We start from the raw sequence: 16646 nt of genomic DNA, 5'->3' as shown, positions 1-16646 counted from the left end.
AAATTTTGTTTTCCATAGGTCCTAACAGCACATCCTATTTCAAATATCAAATGTTCCCATTGTTTACCAAATTCACTATTATTAATTGCAGAGATACAATGATTATAAAGAAGTCTTTCTATAATAGATTTCAAGTCATCCTAATTCAGCAAGGAATTATTCTGCTTCCAATATCCTCCATTAATTCTACAATCTTAACCCCCAGATAAGTTTAATAACTTTAAGGCTAATTACATTATGGTCAGTTAAAGCAGCAGACAATATAGATGTATCTAAAATAAAAGATTCTAAGCCTGATTTTTGTTGCTCCAAGTACTGCTTAGTTAAGGGGTTGTTTATCCTCCAAATATCAATCAAGTCAAGACTGTAACTTAAATGTAAAAGACCACTGGATTCACTGTTTGCTCTAGGAGGGCATCTGTCCATGGAACCATTCATGACCATATTAAAATCATCACCACTGATTAATTTAACATTCGTATTATTTCTCATGGTAAGAGTTTACACATTTTCAATTTCACCTAATAACAAAGTGTTTGCATCCTTTGAACAGTACCATAAATATTAACAATAATGAATTTACAATCATTTATATCAATCAGTAGTATGATCCAATGACCTTTAGAGTCCCCCTTGCTCCACAAACATTTTCCTTTGAAATTATGTGACAAAATTGCGACACCACCTGAGTGATTTGAATCATGAGCTAACTGTATCTCACCACCCCATTGGTTCTTCCAAAAAATAAAATTCTCAGGGCACGAATGTGTCTCTTGAATCAAAATTAAACCACTTTTGCATTCTTTGCAAAAAAGAAAGAAATATTTTCTTTTGACTAAGTTCCTTAAACCTCAGAACATCATTTTAAGACCATCAAACGTCAAACAAACAAGAACAAATAGAAAAGGTGCACGCGCACACTGTTATTAGCAACATAACATTTCCGGTAACAATTTACAACAAGGTTGCATTTGTTAATATATGTATATATTAACATTAAGATAAATAAATGCTGTAAATAAGTGTTGTTCACCATTAGTTCATGTTAACTAAGGCATTAACTAATGTTAACCAATGCAACCTTATTGTAAAATGTTACCAAATGTCCTAATGTAACAACTGGCTGAATGTCTCCATTAAAAGTATTAATGTAAAAATTATTCTAATTTGAAAATTAGGTACATAGATAACAGCATACTTACTTGACATAAAAATATATTCCAAGAAGCTTTGTACTGTTCGGTCTGCATGTGTGTAGAAGGAAGTCCCCCTGATGACAAGTGATCCTGTAGTCCTCCTTTCCTTTCCTTCTCTTCAGCTCTAGTTTTTCTCTCTCTAACAAACACTCACACATCAAGCTTTTTCAACATAGACAAGTTTTTTTTTGAGGCCCTGTTTTTATATTTGGTGTGCTCACTTTATGTGCACAAAGTGACATAGTGAAGAGTTAGTGAACAAAAATGATTGCACAGAAAAGCTGCAGAAAGACACCAAGATTTTCTCTTTACAGCTCACATTTGAGAGTGGTCTAAATGGTGAGATGGGAATCAGAAGTTTCTTTAGCAGAGTCATTAGTTTAAAACCTTTTTCTAGCTTAGCTTCTTTTTCAGACTATGTTTCAGGAAGAAAATTAGCTTTCATTATGAGGACTCTGGTACAGTATGAAAGAAGAGCCTGTACTCTGCTGTTTTTTTAGGGGGTATTAATTCACTGTGACATAAGCCATAGGAGATCAGAGTGTAAACAAACACCATCACCTAGACAACATGGAAATTCACAAAGTTCTCATTTCCCTTTTCATGAATCACTCTTTCACAATTTGAGCATGATGAATCTTGGCATTGTCTTCCTGAAATATGCCTGGGCCATCAGAGAAGAAAAAAATCAGTACATTCAGGTAGTCAGCTGACTTCATTTTTTTGCTGCATAACGTTGCTGAGCCTAAACCTGACCAATTGAAGCAACCCCAGATCATAACACTGCCTCCAGAGGCTTGAGCAGTGGGCACTATGCATGACAGGTGCATCGCTTTGGAATAGGGTAAATCTGGACTCATCAGACCACATGATCTATTTCCATTGCTCCACAGTCCAATCTTTATGCTCCCTAGCAAACTGAAGTCATTTTTTCCAATTAGCCTAACTAACAAGTGGCTTTTTTGTGGCCAGACAGCAGTTTAGTTCCAATCCTGTAAGTCCATGTCGCATTGTGTGTGTGGAAATGCTCTTACTTTCACAATTAAACATCGCCATGAGTTCTACTGTCGATTTTTAACGGTATGACTTCAAGCGTTTTAGTGATCTCCGATCACGACCATTCAAGATTTTTTTCCAACCACATAACCACTTCCGCAAAGCTGATGGTTCACCGCTTTCCTTGCAGGTTTTAATAATGCGTTGGACAGTTCTTAACCCAATTCCAGTGATTTCAGTAATCTCCTTAGTTGTTTTCTTTGCTTGATGCAGGCCAATAATTTGACCCTTATGAAACACAGTAAAACATTTTTGAATTTCAGTAGAAATGAGAAGCTACACTCTGCATCAGTTAGGATTAAAATAATTGTTGCCAGCTGAAACATTAATCACTGCAATAATGATCCAATCATAGGCTCTTAAGCATCTTGTTTAAATCTAAATGACTTTTTTATTTGTTGCCAGGTAGGACGCAAGATATGACTATATGGTGACATCAACATTATTCTGTCACGGGCAGCTTTGCTTGGCCAGATAAACAGAGGAAATGTGCTTTATCATTCATTGCTAACATCGTATCAGTCCAAAAAGAATAAATGGAACAAAAACAAAAAGGTATTTAAGTTTGGTATCAATATATTGGGAGTAGATAAACAGGGGTTTTAAGGTGGAATCCACACTTTATTATTTCATAAAAATATTAGACAGGCTTTAAAAGACAAGGAACAAAAATAAAATGTGTTTTAGTACTGAATGTCAATATTGTAAACCAATAAAATCTGCTTGTTAGGGGAAAAAAGAATCACTTTTAAAATTAAAAATACAATAAAATGATTACATCTGCCTGCAATTATCATGTAACTTTGCATATCAAGAGTGTTATGAGACAAGTTCCCATTTGTCAACATTCATCATATCCTTTGAGAGGGAAACAAAATAAGTCTTTGCAATGGTAGAGCAGAGTAGAAATAAAAGAGCATTCCCTAAATCAGTTAAAGTATGAAACAAACACATTTCCTTAAAAGGAAATGTTGCTTCTTCTTAACCAACAGTTCCAGCCCTGTTTCGATCCCCAAAGCGTCGAAAGAAAGATACAAGTGCAGAGGTTTCCGGAGGTCGCTTATCCAGAGGAAGGTCCTCTCCTGTACGTCTCTGACAGAGCTGTCCCAACTTGAAGTTGGCCGGTGGTTCTTTTTCATCAGTAAGTGAGACAGACCTGACAAATATCCCCTGAGCTGGGGTTCGCTTTGATGGACAGTCTGGTAGCGAGGAAGAAGTCCCCACTCCTGCCTTCTGGTTAACCAGAGAAGAGGACAGGTTTTCTGAAGTGTTCATCTTGCCAACATGTGCCAAATGTGGGGTCTTACTGCGTACAGGAGTATCAGGTAAAGCCCAAACCCCATCATCAAGTATATCAATCCTAGAGAATGAGAAGGAGTGTCTGCGGTTGGGTGTGTTGCGGGGAGAAATTCGGGGGCTGAGAATGGTCCATGGTGATCCCAGAACTCCAAGTCCATTCTGCAAGGCCAGATCCACCTCTCTAACATCCCTCTTTTTAGGAGTGGAGATACATACACCAGAAAATCTGGAACAATCAGGTGTAGAATTTCCATTCAGGCCTCCACTGCAGTCCTTGAAGCGGAAGACCTTCCTGGAGAGCTCGGGCATTTTGTCTCCCCCCTCTCTTTTCTCCACTTCTTCCTCATCTTTTTTATTCACCGCTCCTTTATCCATGTCTTCAATCTTCTTCACCTCTACCTTATCCTCAGAACTCACAAAAACTTGCCTGGTTGAGGTTTCCGTGCACCTACCATCCTTGCAGTCACTGCTTTCAGGAATTAGATTGTCATCAATGCACTGTCCTCTCTTAGATGCAGCACGTGCCCGCCGAACAGCACTGACATCACAGGGTGCGACCTCCTCTGTCTTGCAGTCATCCTTTATTTCTCGTACCCTTGAACTTCCTGAATCACAGATATTGGTTTGCTCCTCCTTGGGTTCTGCAGGGCTGTCCAGATCTACCCTCACCTTATGCTCCTCAACCTGAGGACTGTTGTTTTTGGTGAACTCTAAGGGGCAGTTCAGTACTGGTGTGACACCACCAGGTCTCCTGCGAGGACGACGTTGGCTAAGGAAGCTTGTTAGAACAGATTCTAGAGCAGAAGTGTCATCAGTCACATTCTGATCAGAGATCGAGCCGGTGGATCGACGTTTAACTGATCTGGTAAGCTTCTTCCTGTCTTGCTGTAGTCGCTTGTGATTCTCAGCAGCCTCTCGCTCCTGATTCTCCTGCAGGACATAGAAAAAGTGTGTATGCAATAACACTTAAGCAGATATATAGGGTAGTTATACTAGCTATGCTAGTAGTATTACACCAGATGCACATGACACAAGCCTGTCACTTTTGATGTTTTAATTTGGTGACTTGTCTGCAACTAGAAATCTCAGATCATAGTAAGTGTCTATCGTTGACAATCTAGTAATTTGCACAATTCAGAGACTTGTCAGGTGTGTGCAAGAGACTGGCAATGAGAAACAGCCAATGAAATATAGACAGCGCAAGAGAAAAGCATTGCATTGGTAAAGGTGCTGTTACATTAACCTTCGTTTGGTGAAATTCTGTGGGCTAAATAGTCATCTCAACGGGAATCCACATGGGAATCTGGATGTCCATCTTGCGGTTAATTTCGCGAGATGGACATCCAGACATTCCCCTCACAGATTTTGCATGGAGATCATGTTTGGTGAACTTTGACAAGCAAATTCACCGCAAATAAAACAAAACATCAAACTGCTGCCCGTGTCTCCTGACATGCAGTCTCATCAATATTTTCAGTTCTTTTTCATAGTTTTTCCCATGTTCAGTGAAAATAAATATAAGAACAGCCAAAAGTCCTTCTTTCATTTTTATTTACATGTTTTCATGAATACTCTCTCCTGTTGCTATGTGCATGAATTTGAATGAGAATGACAGGATTTTAGCTTCAGTCAGGGACAAATAGTCTTAAACCAAAAACGATAGAATCATCAAGTGTGTGTAGGGTACCAACTGTGTAGTGTTTGCAGTGTGAACTTTGCTTTATACAACACAACAGCAACTGAAACCACTGAGAAAGCACAGGGCCCAGACGGTTTCACCCACTTGTCTAAAAGCTTGTGCTAACCAACTGGACCCCATCTTCAACACATCACTGGAGTACTGTGAAGTTCCCAGCTGCTTCAAACGTTCCACCATCATCCCTGTCCCAAAGAAACCCAAGATTTCAGGATTTAATAACTACAGAGCACTGACGTCTGTGGTCATGAAGTCATTTAAGAGACTGGTGTTGGTCCACCTGAAGGACATTAATGGACACTTTCTGGATCCCCTGCAGTTTCGAGCTAACAGGTCTGTGGATGATGCAGTCAATATGAGACTGCATTACATACTGCAACATCTAGACAGACCAGGGACTCATGCAAGGCTCCTATTTGTGGACTTCAGTGCAGCTTTCAACACCATCATACTTGCTCTCCTATAGAATAAATTAACCCATCTCTCGGTTCCCACAACTATCTGTCAGTGGATCACCACCTTTCTGACACATAGGCAGCAGTTAGCAAGACTAGGGAAATTAACTGCCAGCACCTGTACAATCAGTAATGGTTCCCCCCAGGGATGTGTACTCTCCCCACTACTCTCATTACTGTACACAAATGATTGCAGGGATCTGTCCTCTGCTCTTCAATAACTGTCTGGTTTGGTTCAGCTACCAGCTTCAAAGGATAGTCCGGACTGCTGAGCAGATTATTTGTTCTCAAATTCCCACCCTCCAAGGACTGTATATATCCAGAATGATGAAAAGGGCTGGAAAAATCACTTTGGACCCCATTCACTCAGCACACAACCTTTTTAAACTGTTGCCCTCTGGCCGGCACTAGAGCTCTGAGCACAAGAACAGTCAGACACAAGAACAATTTCTTCCCTCAGACCATTCACTTTATGAACATTTAAAACTGCCCTCAATACTCTCCACTGTGGCAATACAATCATCTGTATATTCAATTATTCATTCATATTTGTATTCCATTTATATTTATTTGACAAATCCAATCTCTTCTGAACAATACATTAAATCACCTTACACATACAGTGATTGTACATCTGTATATAACATATTTGAACAACACAATTGTCATAATGTAGTTTGTATGTATCTGTCGTATCTTACCTTTAATTCTTATTTCACCATTTATGTATATATGTTATATGTATATTTAATTGTATATGTTGTATATGTATATTTTTTGTATTCTCTTTGCACTGGAAGCTTCTGTCACCATGACATATTCCTTGTGTCCAAGCATACTTGGCAATAAAGCTCATTCTGATTCTGATAAAGTGATTATTAAGCTTCAGAAGGTAATTTAATTTCTTGACATTTACCTGTATAGCCCTTTCAAACTTCTCACAGAAGGAATGAAAGATTGAGCAGCACTCCTCTAGTTTAAATGTGGCAGGGTCTTCACAGAAGAAGTCTGCCACAGAGTTACCAATGATGTTAAGTTCCTGAAGGGAGGCTTCCACATCCGCAAGCTGCATGTCTGCCATCTGTGCAAGACCATATATCAATTATTATCAAAATCCTTGTATTCCATTTCACAGGTAGTATTTTGTGAGATAACCAAGCAAATATTAAGTAACATGCTTATTTTTTGGTAGACATGTAGTCACACGCACAAAAAATAAAAAACTGGACATTTATAAACTAACTTACTGCATTTTTAAGTTTATTTTATTAATTCAACCAACTACCAAACCACCCAAACAGGATTATGGGTACCAAAGGCAGTAAAGGACACATCTATACTGGCTTCATAAAATAAGCAGATAAAGGTTTCTCAGTAGACCTGGATGATACGCAAATATCGGATTTGGACATACCTTGATGCCGGAGGCAGCATTTTTCAGCTTTTGAATTCCTAATCGTCATAGCATTTTCTCGTAGTCTACATGAAAAATTAAAATATCTCACACAAAGAAATGCTTCCATCTGATATGGTAGAGCTAGCTGTTTACTGGCATCCATCTTTGCTTCCCTAATTTTGTCAAATTCCTTTTGAAGGTCCATCTCCACCTCCTGTTTTTGGATCCTGTGATGCATTTATTAACTGAATTGAATTTTGCTGAATCACAAAATCTCTTGAATCCCAATATTTTAATGAAACTATTGAATGAGTCAGGCATGTACTATATCTACCTTGCAGCAATCCCAATGTGTTGAAGCTGTTCAGGGAACTGCAGCAAAGCTTTGTCAATCTGTTGGGCTTGCTGTGATGGATAGAACATTTGATACAACTTTCAAATATAGATATGTTCAAAAATCTGATAAAAGCAAAGATTTTCTGACTGCTTAGCTCACCATAGCTACATAGTGCATAAGGTTCATTCTAGGTTTATTTGCTTTGGTGTCCACCAGTTTGAGCAATGATGCCATCCTGAAGCCGATAGCACTGCCTGCATAGCCACCCTGCAAAAGATTCAGCCACAGTCAGTATTTATCTGCTCCAGCTGTTGTTCAAACTCCGGATTATTGTTTTTATAGTAAACAATACAGTTGACACTCACAGCATTCATGTAGTTACCAGCCTTCAGCACCAGTCTGATGATTGAATGCAAGCCATCACATGCCAGCAACTCTGGTAGGAAGTGATAAGATAAAAAAAAATACATTACTCTTAAGTTTCTTCTGGCCCGGTTGTGTGAAAATATATTAAGTTTCTTCTGGCCCTGGTTGTGTGACAATACAGTTTTATTAAACTTTGCAAAAGAAGGCTATATAGAATCCATAGATAAATCAATAAAAACACAAAGTTAGAAGGTTTTACATCCCATATACAGTACTGTACAAAAGACTGACAGAAAAGTACCATTAGCAGCTGTTGTCATGACAGCGATGGAGTGTTTCATTTCCTCTATAAAGGGGAAAAATTCCTCTTGAAGAAGTAGGCTCTTTAACCTCAATTTATACCTGAAAAAAATTAAGTTACAGAATTCACTGACATTAGATTTAGCGGTTTCAGCTTAGCCAATAAACATGATGACCTAAATTTCAGAAGAAAGTTCAGTTTGTCACTTCAAGAAAGAGTTCACCCAAAAATGAAAATTATGTCATAATATACCCACCCTCATATTTTTTTAAAACCTGTATGACTTTTTCATGGAACACAAAAAAGAGACGTAAGGCACAACGTTCACCTGAGTCACCATTCTCTTTAATAGCATTCTTTTTCCCCATACAATAAAAGAGAACATTCTGCCTAACATCGCCATTCGTGCTCCACAGAGGGTTTGGAACAAGATAAGGGGAGCATATGTTGAGGTGACTGATTTAATACAGAGCTGAACTAAATTGTGAAGGCGCCTTCCAACTTGGTTAAAACTAATAATTTGTCTATAAATATAGAGGCACATTCTTTTGAGTAAATGTTTTTGTTTACAGATTGAATCTCACCTTAAGGCAGAAAAACTCACCCTGGCACTTGAACCAGCATCACCATAAAACGGTCAGCATCATTTAACTGTGATAAATCCCCATTGAATGACATCAGCTTCTTTGACTGGAAAGTGTCAATACAAGAGCAGTGTTGAAAACAGCACTGCTGATCAGTTGATAATAGTACAACAAACATGGTCATAGAGAGAACCAGTTTACCTCCATGTCATCCGGCAGCAGTTTACTGAGCTCCCTCAGTTTCCCAGAAGCAAAGCACAGGTTACCATGCCTGACAGCTTCCACAATGTCCTTTGTCGGCCTGAAAAGTGCACCAAACCAAGGACAAGATGGTAGGACCTACTTGGAGATCTTTTGTGAGCTCACAGTAATGTATTATAATGACGTAAAATGGATATAACTCAATTGTAATGTTCTTCTAGATTCTTATGACGAAAACATTAAAGGGATATTTCACCCAAAAATGAAAATTATCTCATCATTTACTCACCCTCATGCCATCCCAGATGTGTATGACTTTCTTCTGCTTAACACAAAGATTTTTAAATAATATTTCAGCACTGTAGGCATTACAATGCAAGTGAATGGTGACCAGAGATTTGAAAATATCACAGAAGGGCAACATAAAAGTAATCTATACGACTCCAATTGTTAAATCCATGTAGTCCATGGTTAAATCCATATAATGGACCACTGCAAAACCACTGTAAAGGATGCATATCGCTCTGTCCCTAGAGCAGCTTTGGGACTTCACTGTCTGTTTCATCTCCTCCCGACCTACAAGCAGAAACTAAAATCAGCTAAGCCTGTAGTAAGGACTGTAAAGAGATGGACCAATGAAGCAGAGCTGGAACTACAAGCCTGCTTTGACTGCAGTGACTGGAGTGTTTTTGAAGCTGCATTCACAGACCTGGACGAGCTCACGGATACGGTGACATCATATATCAGTTTCTGTGAGGATATGTGCATCCCTACTAGGACATTTTTATCATTCAATAACGATAAACCATGGTCATACCAAAGAGGATACTTATGGGAATGGGCATAAAATATTGTACAACCAGGCCAGTAACCACCTGACTAAGGAAACCAGAGTGGCTAAAAGAAGCTACTCTGAAAAGCTCAAAAACAGTTTTCAGCCAACAATCCTGCATCTGTGTGGAAAGGCCTGAAAAGCATCAACAAGTACAAGATACTACCCGCTCGCTCTGTGGAGAATCAACAAATGGCTGACGACCTTAATGTGTTTTACTGCAGGTTTGAAAAGCCCAGTCTCACACCCCTCCACCAATCTGATCTTCACTTCACAAACAACACCTCCTGGAACTCCCCTCCTCCCCCACCAACTACTCAACCTGCACTTATGGTCTACAAGAAGGATGCATGCTGGGTCTTCAAGAAACAGAAGACAAGGAAAGCTTCAGGCCGGATGGTGTTTCACCTGCCTGTCTGAAAGTCTGCAAGTTGGCCCCTATCTTCACACAGATCTTCAATAGATTACAGGAGCAGTGTGAAGTTCCCTGCTGCTTTAAACGCTTCCACCATCATTCCTGTCCCAAAGAAACCCAAAATCACAGGACTTAATGACTACAGACCTGTTGTTCTCATGTCTGTGGTCATGAAGTCATTTGAGAGAGGATTTGTCCTACCTAAAGGACATCACTGAACCCCTGTTAGGCCCCCTTCAGTTTGCTTACTGAGCAAACAGGTCTGTGGATGATGCTGTCAGCATGTGACTGCATTATATCCTGCAACACCTCGACAGACCTGGGACTTATGCAAGCACCCTATTTGTGGACTTCAGTTCAGCCTTCAATACCAAATCTCTCAACCAAACTGACAAAGCTCTCTGTGCCCATTCCAATCTGTTGATGGATCACCAGCTTTCTGACAGATAGGCAGCAGCTAGTGAGACTGGGGAAACTCACATCCAGGACCCTCACTATTAGCACTGGTGATCCTCAGCGATGCGTTCTCCCTTCACTGCTCTTCTCCCTGTACTGTACTGCAAAGGACCCCTCTGTCAAGCTCCTGAAAGTTGTAGACAACACCATGGTCAACCGTCTCATCCGACGAGTCACGGGATGGTAAGGTTGAACAGCTGGCTGTCTGGTGCATGCTCAAAACATGAGATGATAGAGGACTTCAGGAGAAATTTATTCTGATTTTAATATCGCTTCCGAAGATATGGATTTAACCACTGGAGTCGTGTGAATTACTTTTACATTTCCTTTATGTGATTTTTGGAGCTTCGAATGTCTGGTCACAATTCACTTGCATTGTAATAACCTAAAGAGCTGAAATATTCTTCTTAAAAATCTTTATTTGTGTTCAGCGGAAGAAAGAAAGTCATACACATTGCCATTCCAGATATCTCATCATGTAAATGATGAGAGAATTTTCATTATTTGTTGAACTATCTTTTTAAGACCTTGATACTTTCAATGACATATAAACTTTTATTGTAGCACATCACCTTACGTACTGACAAATCTACGCCTAAAAATATTATATGCCCATTGCACATTTTCTAATGGCACACTTTACGTCTTTTTAAATGAATGTACCAGCCAAGAATGTTTGTTTGTTAGTTAGTGATTTAACACCAAGCCAGCTTCCATGGATATTTTCATGGCAAATAAACAACCTAAAATACAATACAAATTATAGTGATTAAAAAAAGATTCAAGGTCTAAGTTTGCAAAAAATCTAAAACTGAATTAGGACTGCCAGTCAAGAATGTTAATGATTAAAAGTTGTAAATAAACAAATAAATAAAACATGCAAACAGTTTGATAACATTAAACAGACTGTTGCTACTACCAGATAAATCTTGTATTTGTCTGCCATTTTTATTGTAATATTGCTAATTTTGTGTTATCACATCATAAGGGTTATGCGACAAGCTTTGTCATCCAGGATTTGTAATGCTAATAAGATAACCTCATTGTGAGGCTAAACGGTTTCATAATTTCCTTTCTACTTCATGGGCTTACCTTTTAAACTGCTTTAGCAAAATCCCAATATTCATACTTTTCTTTGAGTTGAGGATTGAGACCTAAAAAAAAAAAAAAAAAAAAGACAAATACATGGCATATTTACATTATATTCAGTGGCAGCACATCAAAAAGAAAATATATGAATCAAAATATTTAACATGCATCAATCGTTGCATGAGAGAAGATGAAAGTGGTATCATAAATCTGACCAGCACATAATCTTCATGTCAGACCTAAATTAATTTAGTATCGCAATAATAAAATATAAAGTATCTCTGAAGTGTTTCATAGAGTTTAAATATTTATTAATTCTCTCGCTCTGCATAACATCGTGCTTGACAGAAAATTAAACTGGTCATACCTCAAAGGATGAGTCAAAACATTTCCTTTTATGATAAATGATAACCAAATACTTCCAAATGCTCATCTTTTCCATGCAAACAAGAATGCACTAGAAAACATGCAAAGCTAGAGATCTTTCAAGACAAGATAAATTAAGTTCAACTTCCTTCTCTTGGGGACTCAGATTAAAGGAAAGTTTCACCCAAAAACTGATCATTCTCTCATCATTTACTCACTCTTATGTTATTTTTAACTTGTTTGACTTTCTTCCTTCTGCTGAACACAAACAGAGATATGATGAGAATATATCCATACAATGCAAGAGAATGTTGACCAAATTTTTAAGCTCCAAAAAGCATATAAAAAGCAGCATAAAGGTAATCCAAAAGACTCCAGTAGTCTTCTGAAGCGATCAAATTGATTTTGGGTGAGAACAGACAAAGAAATTACTCCTTTTTCCCTATAAATCATGACATTAGCAGTCTCGTTGGCGATCATGATTTCAAGCTCAATTACACTTTATATGGCTCCATCTATCGCTCTGCACATGCATCGAGCACTAGGAAGCGTAATCGAACTTGAAATTGTGATTGTGCCAAAAGACTACATTAGCAAGATGTACAGTGAAAAATAAGTTATATTTTGGTCTGTTCAAAACCAACTGGATCAGAAGACTTAGCTTAAACATTTGTCGTTTGGATAATCTTTATGCTGCATTTATGTGCTTTTTTTGGAGCAGGAAAGTTTGGACCCCATTCACTTGCATTGTATGGTCAAACAGACATAACATCTCTATTCAAATAGCTTTGTTAGTGTTCTGGTGTTCTGATGCTTGAGACGACTTAAGGGTGAGTAAATTATAAGAGCATTATCATTTTTGGGTGAACTGTTCTTTTAAGACAGTATGTTCAAAGTCATATCTCCAGTTTTGTTTTAAACTGAATGTTTGAAAGTTGAGAGACACAACTGAGCTATAGATTGGGTTCATGTTGGCTAATAATGAGTATGAGATGTCATGTTTAATTCACCCACTAGCCCCTGTCCTGCGCTTTGAATTGAGAGATGACATCTGAGCTGCCTTTCAATGCTGCAGGTCTTTTACCGTCCCAGCAAAAGTGCCTCACTGGAAAGTACAGCTATAGTTATTCATGACTAGGTTTTCAACGACAATGCCTTCAGCTTAACAATACAAGTTTAGCTCAGTTCAACTATTAATGGGATAGTTAAGCCAAAAATGAAAATTTTCATAATTTTGGGTGAACTATCCCTTTACTTAAGCAATACCACTTACATTCTCTGATTCTCTGATGGTTTGCGAAATTCCCCACACACTTTTTCTGACTGTTCCACCTTTCCGGATGATACTGTGGTGCTCGTTGCGGCTGAAAAGCTCCTCCATGCGCTTAGTATCCAGCTCAAAATTCTCAAGGTTGTGCTGGGCTGTCCACACATTGCGCTTACCCAACACGCTGAGCCTGGGGATGGTGTCCCAGTTGAAGTTGCGCATTTTGGAGCGCCGGTGGACGGTCCTTGTGAAAGGGTCCCCCATAGGTGAGGGGGGTGGGGGTGGTGGAGGTGGTAAGGGTGGCGGAGGAGGTGGGGTAGGGCCCAGGGTTGGGTGATGTATAATACGTCTGAAGGGTGAGGTCTCAAAGCAGTTGGATGGATCCTGAGGTAGAGGTTTTGTTGTTACAACTGAAGCTTTATCCATTGGCAGTTCAGAGTGGGCGTCCAATGGCCTCGAATCCAGTTCACTGGCTGGAGGGATCTGATAAAAGAAGTTTCAGACAAAATGCTACACAAAAAAGTTAACAAAGGAAGAAGAAACAAATGACAATAATCACAGTAGACCGAGAAGGGGGTGTCATATCAAAAGTCAATGTTACAGTGACCCAGCATTTGTAAACAAGCAAGAACATTTTAAAATGTACAATGCTTCATATGTCTAGAAATTGCATGTATAAGCCGACTAAGCTTATGTCAATGTTGGGGAACATTTTTTGCTAATTAACTATCAAAAGTTAAAAAAATATTTTAAGTTAAAATAAAAGATATGATATGAAAAGCAACTACATTTCAGAAGCTCAGAAAACATATGTATTTCCAATGCCAACACAGTGACTGGAAGAGCAAGTTGCCTATTTGAATGCGATAGCTGTGAAAGCCAACCACAAAGTCATATAATGCTTTACAAGACCAATTTGCCTTGGCACTTCAACAGGTAGACCCAAAACAAATATTTATTTAAGGTTATCATGAATAAAGGCTACTTTGCATTTCATACTGCATACTTTGGTCTACATGAACAGAAGGCTTTTACAAGCTACTCATATGTAAACAGTCTTAACATTAAAAGTAATGGTTTTTATGTGATAATTTCTAATTGAATCAGCAATGGTAAGACTGTAGAAAGTCTGTTGGATGTTCTGGAGAAGACTTTACAGTGTGGTTCGTCTCTCCCTTCATCAATACAAGATCTCTGCAAAAAATGAATGCAACTCTGGATGAAAATAAATGTTGTGACGTTGCATAAGTTGTCGAAACAATGCCATGATGAATGTGCACCATAATAAAAATGGTATTGACCACGGGAGAGTGGAACGACTCTGTAAAGTCTTCTCCAGCACATCCCAAAGACTTTCAATGGAGTAAAGTTCAGGACTCTATGGTGGCCAATTCATGTGTGAAAATTATTCCTCATGCTCCCTGAACCACTCTTTCACTGTTTGAGCCTGATGAATCAAACATTGATGTCCTGAAATATTCCCGTGCCATCAGGAAAGAAAGAAAATCCATTGATGGGATAACCTGGTCATTCAGTACATTCAGGTAGTCAGCTGCATAATGTTGCTGAGCCTAAATCTGACCAGTAGAAGCAACCCCAGATCATAACACTGCCTTAAATCCAAATGGTGATTTTTATTACTTTTGTTATTTTTTTTGGCCAGGCAGTATAATGTATAATATATTATATATATATATATATATGTGTGTGTGTGTGTGTGTGTGTATGTATGATTATTATTATAATTTTTTCTTTTTTTTTTGGCCAGGCAGTTTGTGTGTGTATATAAGCTATATCCATATCATCCCTCCAAATAGTTTTAACTTTGCTTACAATAAAATATTCAGTGTTACTGAAATACATGTTAGCATTTATCTAGCTAAAATGATATGCACTGTGAAAAGCCTGTGTACACAACTGTTCCTCAAGTATGTTTACAAAAGCGACTATGTAAACATACAGTAATAATCGATATCACATCAACGTTCGAGTTTCATTGACTTCTAAATTTATGGTGAATACATTTCGACGGAGTTCCAAGAAAGATATCAAACTATGAAATAAGAAACTTTCAAGTCGAGTCACAAAACTAAAACAATTTACAAGAGTAAATTATACAATAATATCAAATTCAAACCAAAAAGTAAAAGCATGTATTTGTGTGGGTGTATACGTACCAGTAAATAAACAAGTCCAGGTTGTTTCACAAGAACTCAGTCAACTGATGCCCATTGCCGGAGAAAGTTATTAGACAACCTACATGTCAAACGCCATCTACTGCAGCACGAACACTTTAATTAATGGATGACAAAAGCCACACCCCGTTACACGCGCTCAGGTCAGGAGGAGCCGCTTCATCTTCTCGCCTGAGCTGCCCACCTGCCCCTCTCAGCGGACTTAAAATACTCTTGCTTCTTCAGAAAGAACACTATACGTAACTCATTAAGAAAGCAAAAAAACTAGGTTACACATTTATTTATTTATTATTTTGAGATATTTTTTAGTCATAAGAGCCCAGCAAGTTGGGTCAAGCAAGGCCTTGCTTCAACATTATTGTAACGGTCGTAACTGACAGAAGCTGGGACTTCATTGTATTCATGTAAGTCATACATTCATATAGCTTGTATAATTAAAGTGAAGTTATAATGATCTTTGTCGGCTTGTTCAATAATGTGCTACATAAAGTCAGATTTTTTTCTTTGAATCCTTTCACAAAGTTGTTTGTGTTTCATCGAATGAGAGATATAAATGTGTTTGGTAAGAAATTAAAGGGATAGTTCACCCAAAAATGAAACTTCTCTCATCATTTACTCACCCTCGTGTCATGCTACATGTGTATCGCGGGGTTCGGAATTGCATACTACCGTACGGATATGGATGAAGTAGAACTAGTAGTATGCAATTTAGAACTCAGCCTATGACTTTCTTTGGCAGAACACAAATTTGTTTAGAAAAATATCTCAGCTCTTTAGGTCAATTCAATGCAAATGAATGGTGAGCAAAACATTCTGAAGCTCCAAAAAGTGCATAAAGGCAACATAAAAGTAATCCATACGATTAAACCACTAATTGAGCTTGTAATCATGATTGTGCCTAGAGACTGCAATGACAAGATGTACAGTGAAAAATAAGTTAGCCTATATTTTGGTCTGTTCTCACCGAAAACCGACTGGCTGTTTCTTTATTTTAATATATGCTTTATTTGAACACTGTGGCTGTTTCTCAATGTGCATTATTTTGTGTTCCTACGTTCTCCTGGACACGTTCGACGTCATCATCCACTGCCAAAGTTAAATTCAAATACTCAAGATCGCAAGTACAGAGATTGCATGAA

General features: G+C 38.3%; 1 protein-coding gene across 2 annotated transcripts; it reads right to left on the bottom strand.

Annotated features, from left to right (window-relative positions):
* Positions 1 to 2663: 2663 nt before the first annotated feature.
* Positions 2664 to 16037, bottom strand: LOC127636995 (FH2 domain-containing protein 1-like). Of its 2 annotated transcripts, none has more exons than XM_052117824.1 (12): positions 15490 to 16037; positions 13319 to 13822; positions 11683 to 11744; positions 8888 to 8987; positions 8707 to 8792; positions 8103 to 8203; positions 7801 to 7871; positions 7595 to 7702; positions 7433 to 7503; positions 7208 to 7325; positions 6619 to 6783; positions 2664 to 4481 (listed from the first exon to the last, which is right to left on the bottom strand). In XM_052117824.1, exons 2-12 carry the CDS (start codon positions 13736 to 13738, stop codon positions 3234 to 3236), a joined length of 2550 nt encoding a protein of 849 aa, XP_051973784.1. In that variant the 5' UTR covers positions 13739 to 13822; positions 15490 to 16037; the 3' UTR covers positions 2664 to 3233. The 2 variants fall into 2 exon arrangements, with proteins under 2 accessions (XP_051973784.1, XP_051973785.1); XM_052117825.1 differs by having other exon boundaries at positions 13319 to 13795.
* Between the last annotated feature and the right edge of the window lie 609 nt (positions 16038 to 16646).

The sequence above is a fragment of the Xyrauchen texanus genome, chromosome 44 (genome assembly GCF_025860055.1).
Source record: "Xyrauchen texanus isolate HMW12.3.18 chromosome 44, RBS_HiC_50CHRs, whole genome shotgun sequence".
NCBI lineage: Eukaryota > Metazoa > Chordata > Actinopteri > Cypriniformes > Catostomidae > Xyrauchen > Xyrauchen texanus.
Note: the sequence above shows the minus strand (reverse complement) of the source record. Positions and strands in the feature narration are given on the sequence as shown.

Coding starts and splice junctions, on each gene's coding strand:
- LOC127636995 (XM_052117824.1), bottom strand. CDS start 13,738: ATGGATAAAGCTTCAGTTGTAACAACAAAACCTCTACCTCAGGATCCA. Junction 8,204..8,706: donor ATGCTGGTTCAAGTGCCAGG/GTGAGTTTTTCT, acceptor AATTTTTTTCAG/GTATAAATTGAGGTTAAAGA. Junction 4,482..6,618: donor AGTTTGAAAGGGCTATACAG/GTAAATGTCAAG, acceptor TATGTCCTGCAG/GAGAATCAGGAGCGAGAGGC.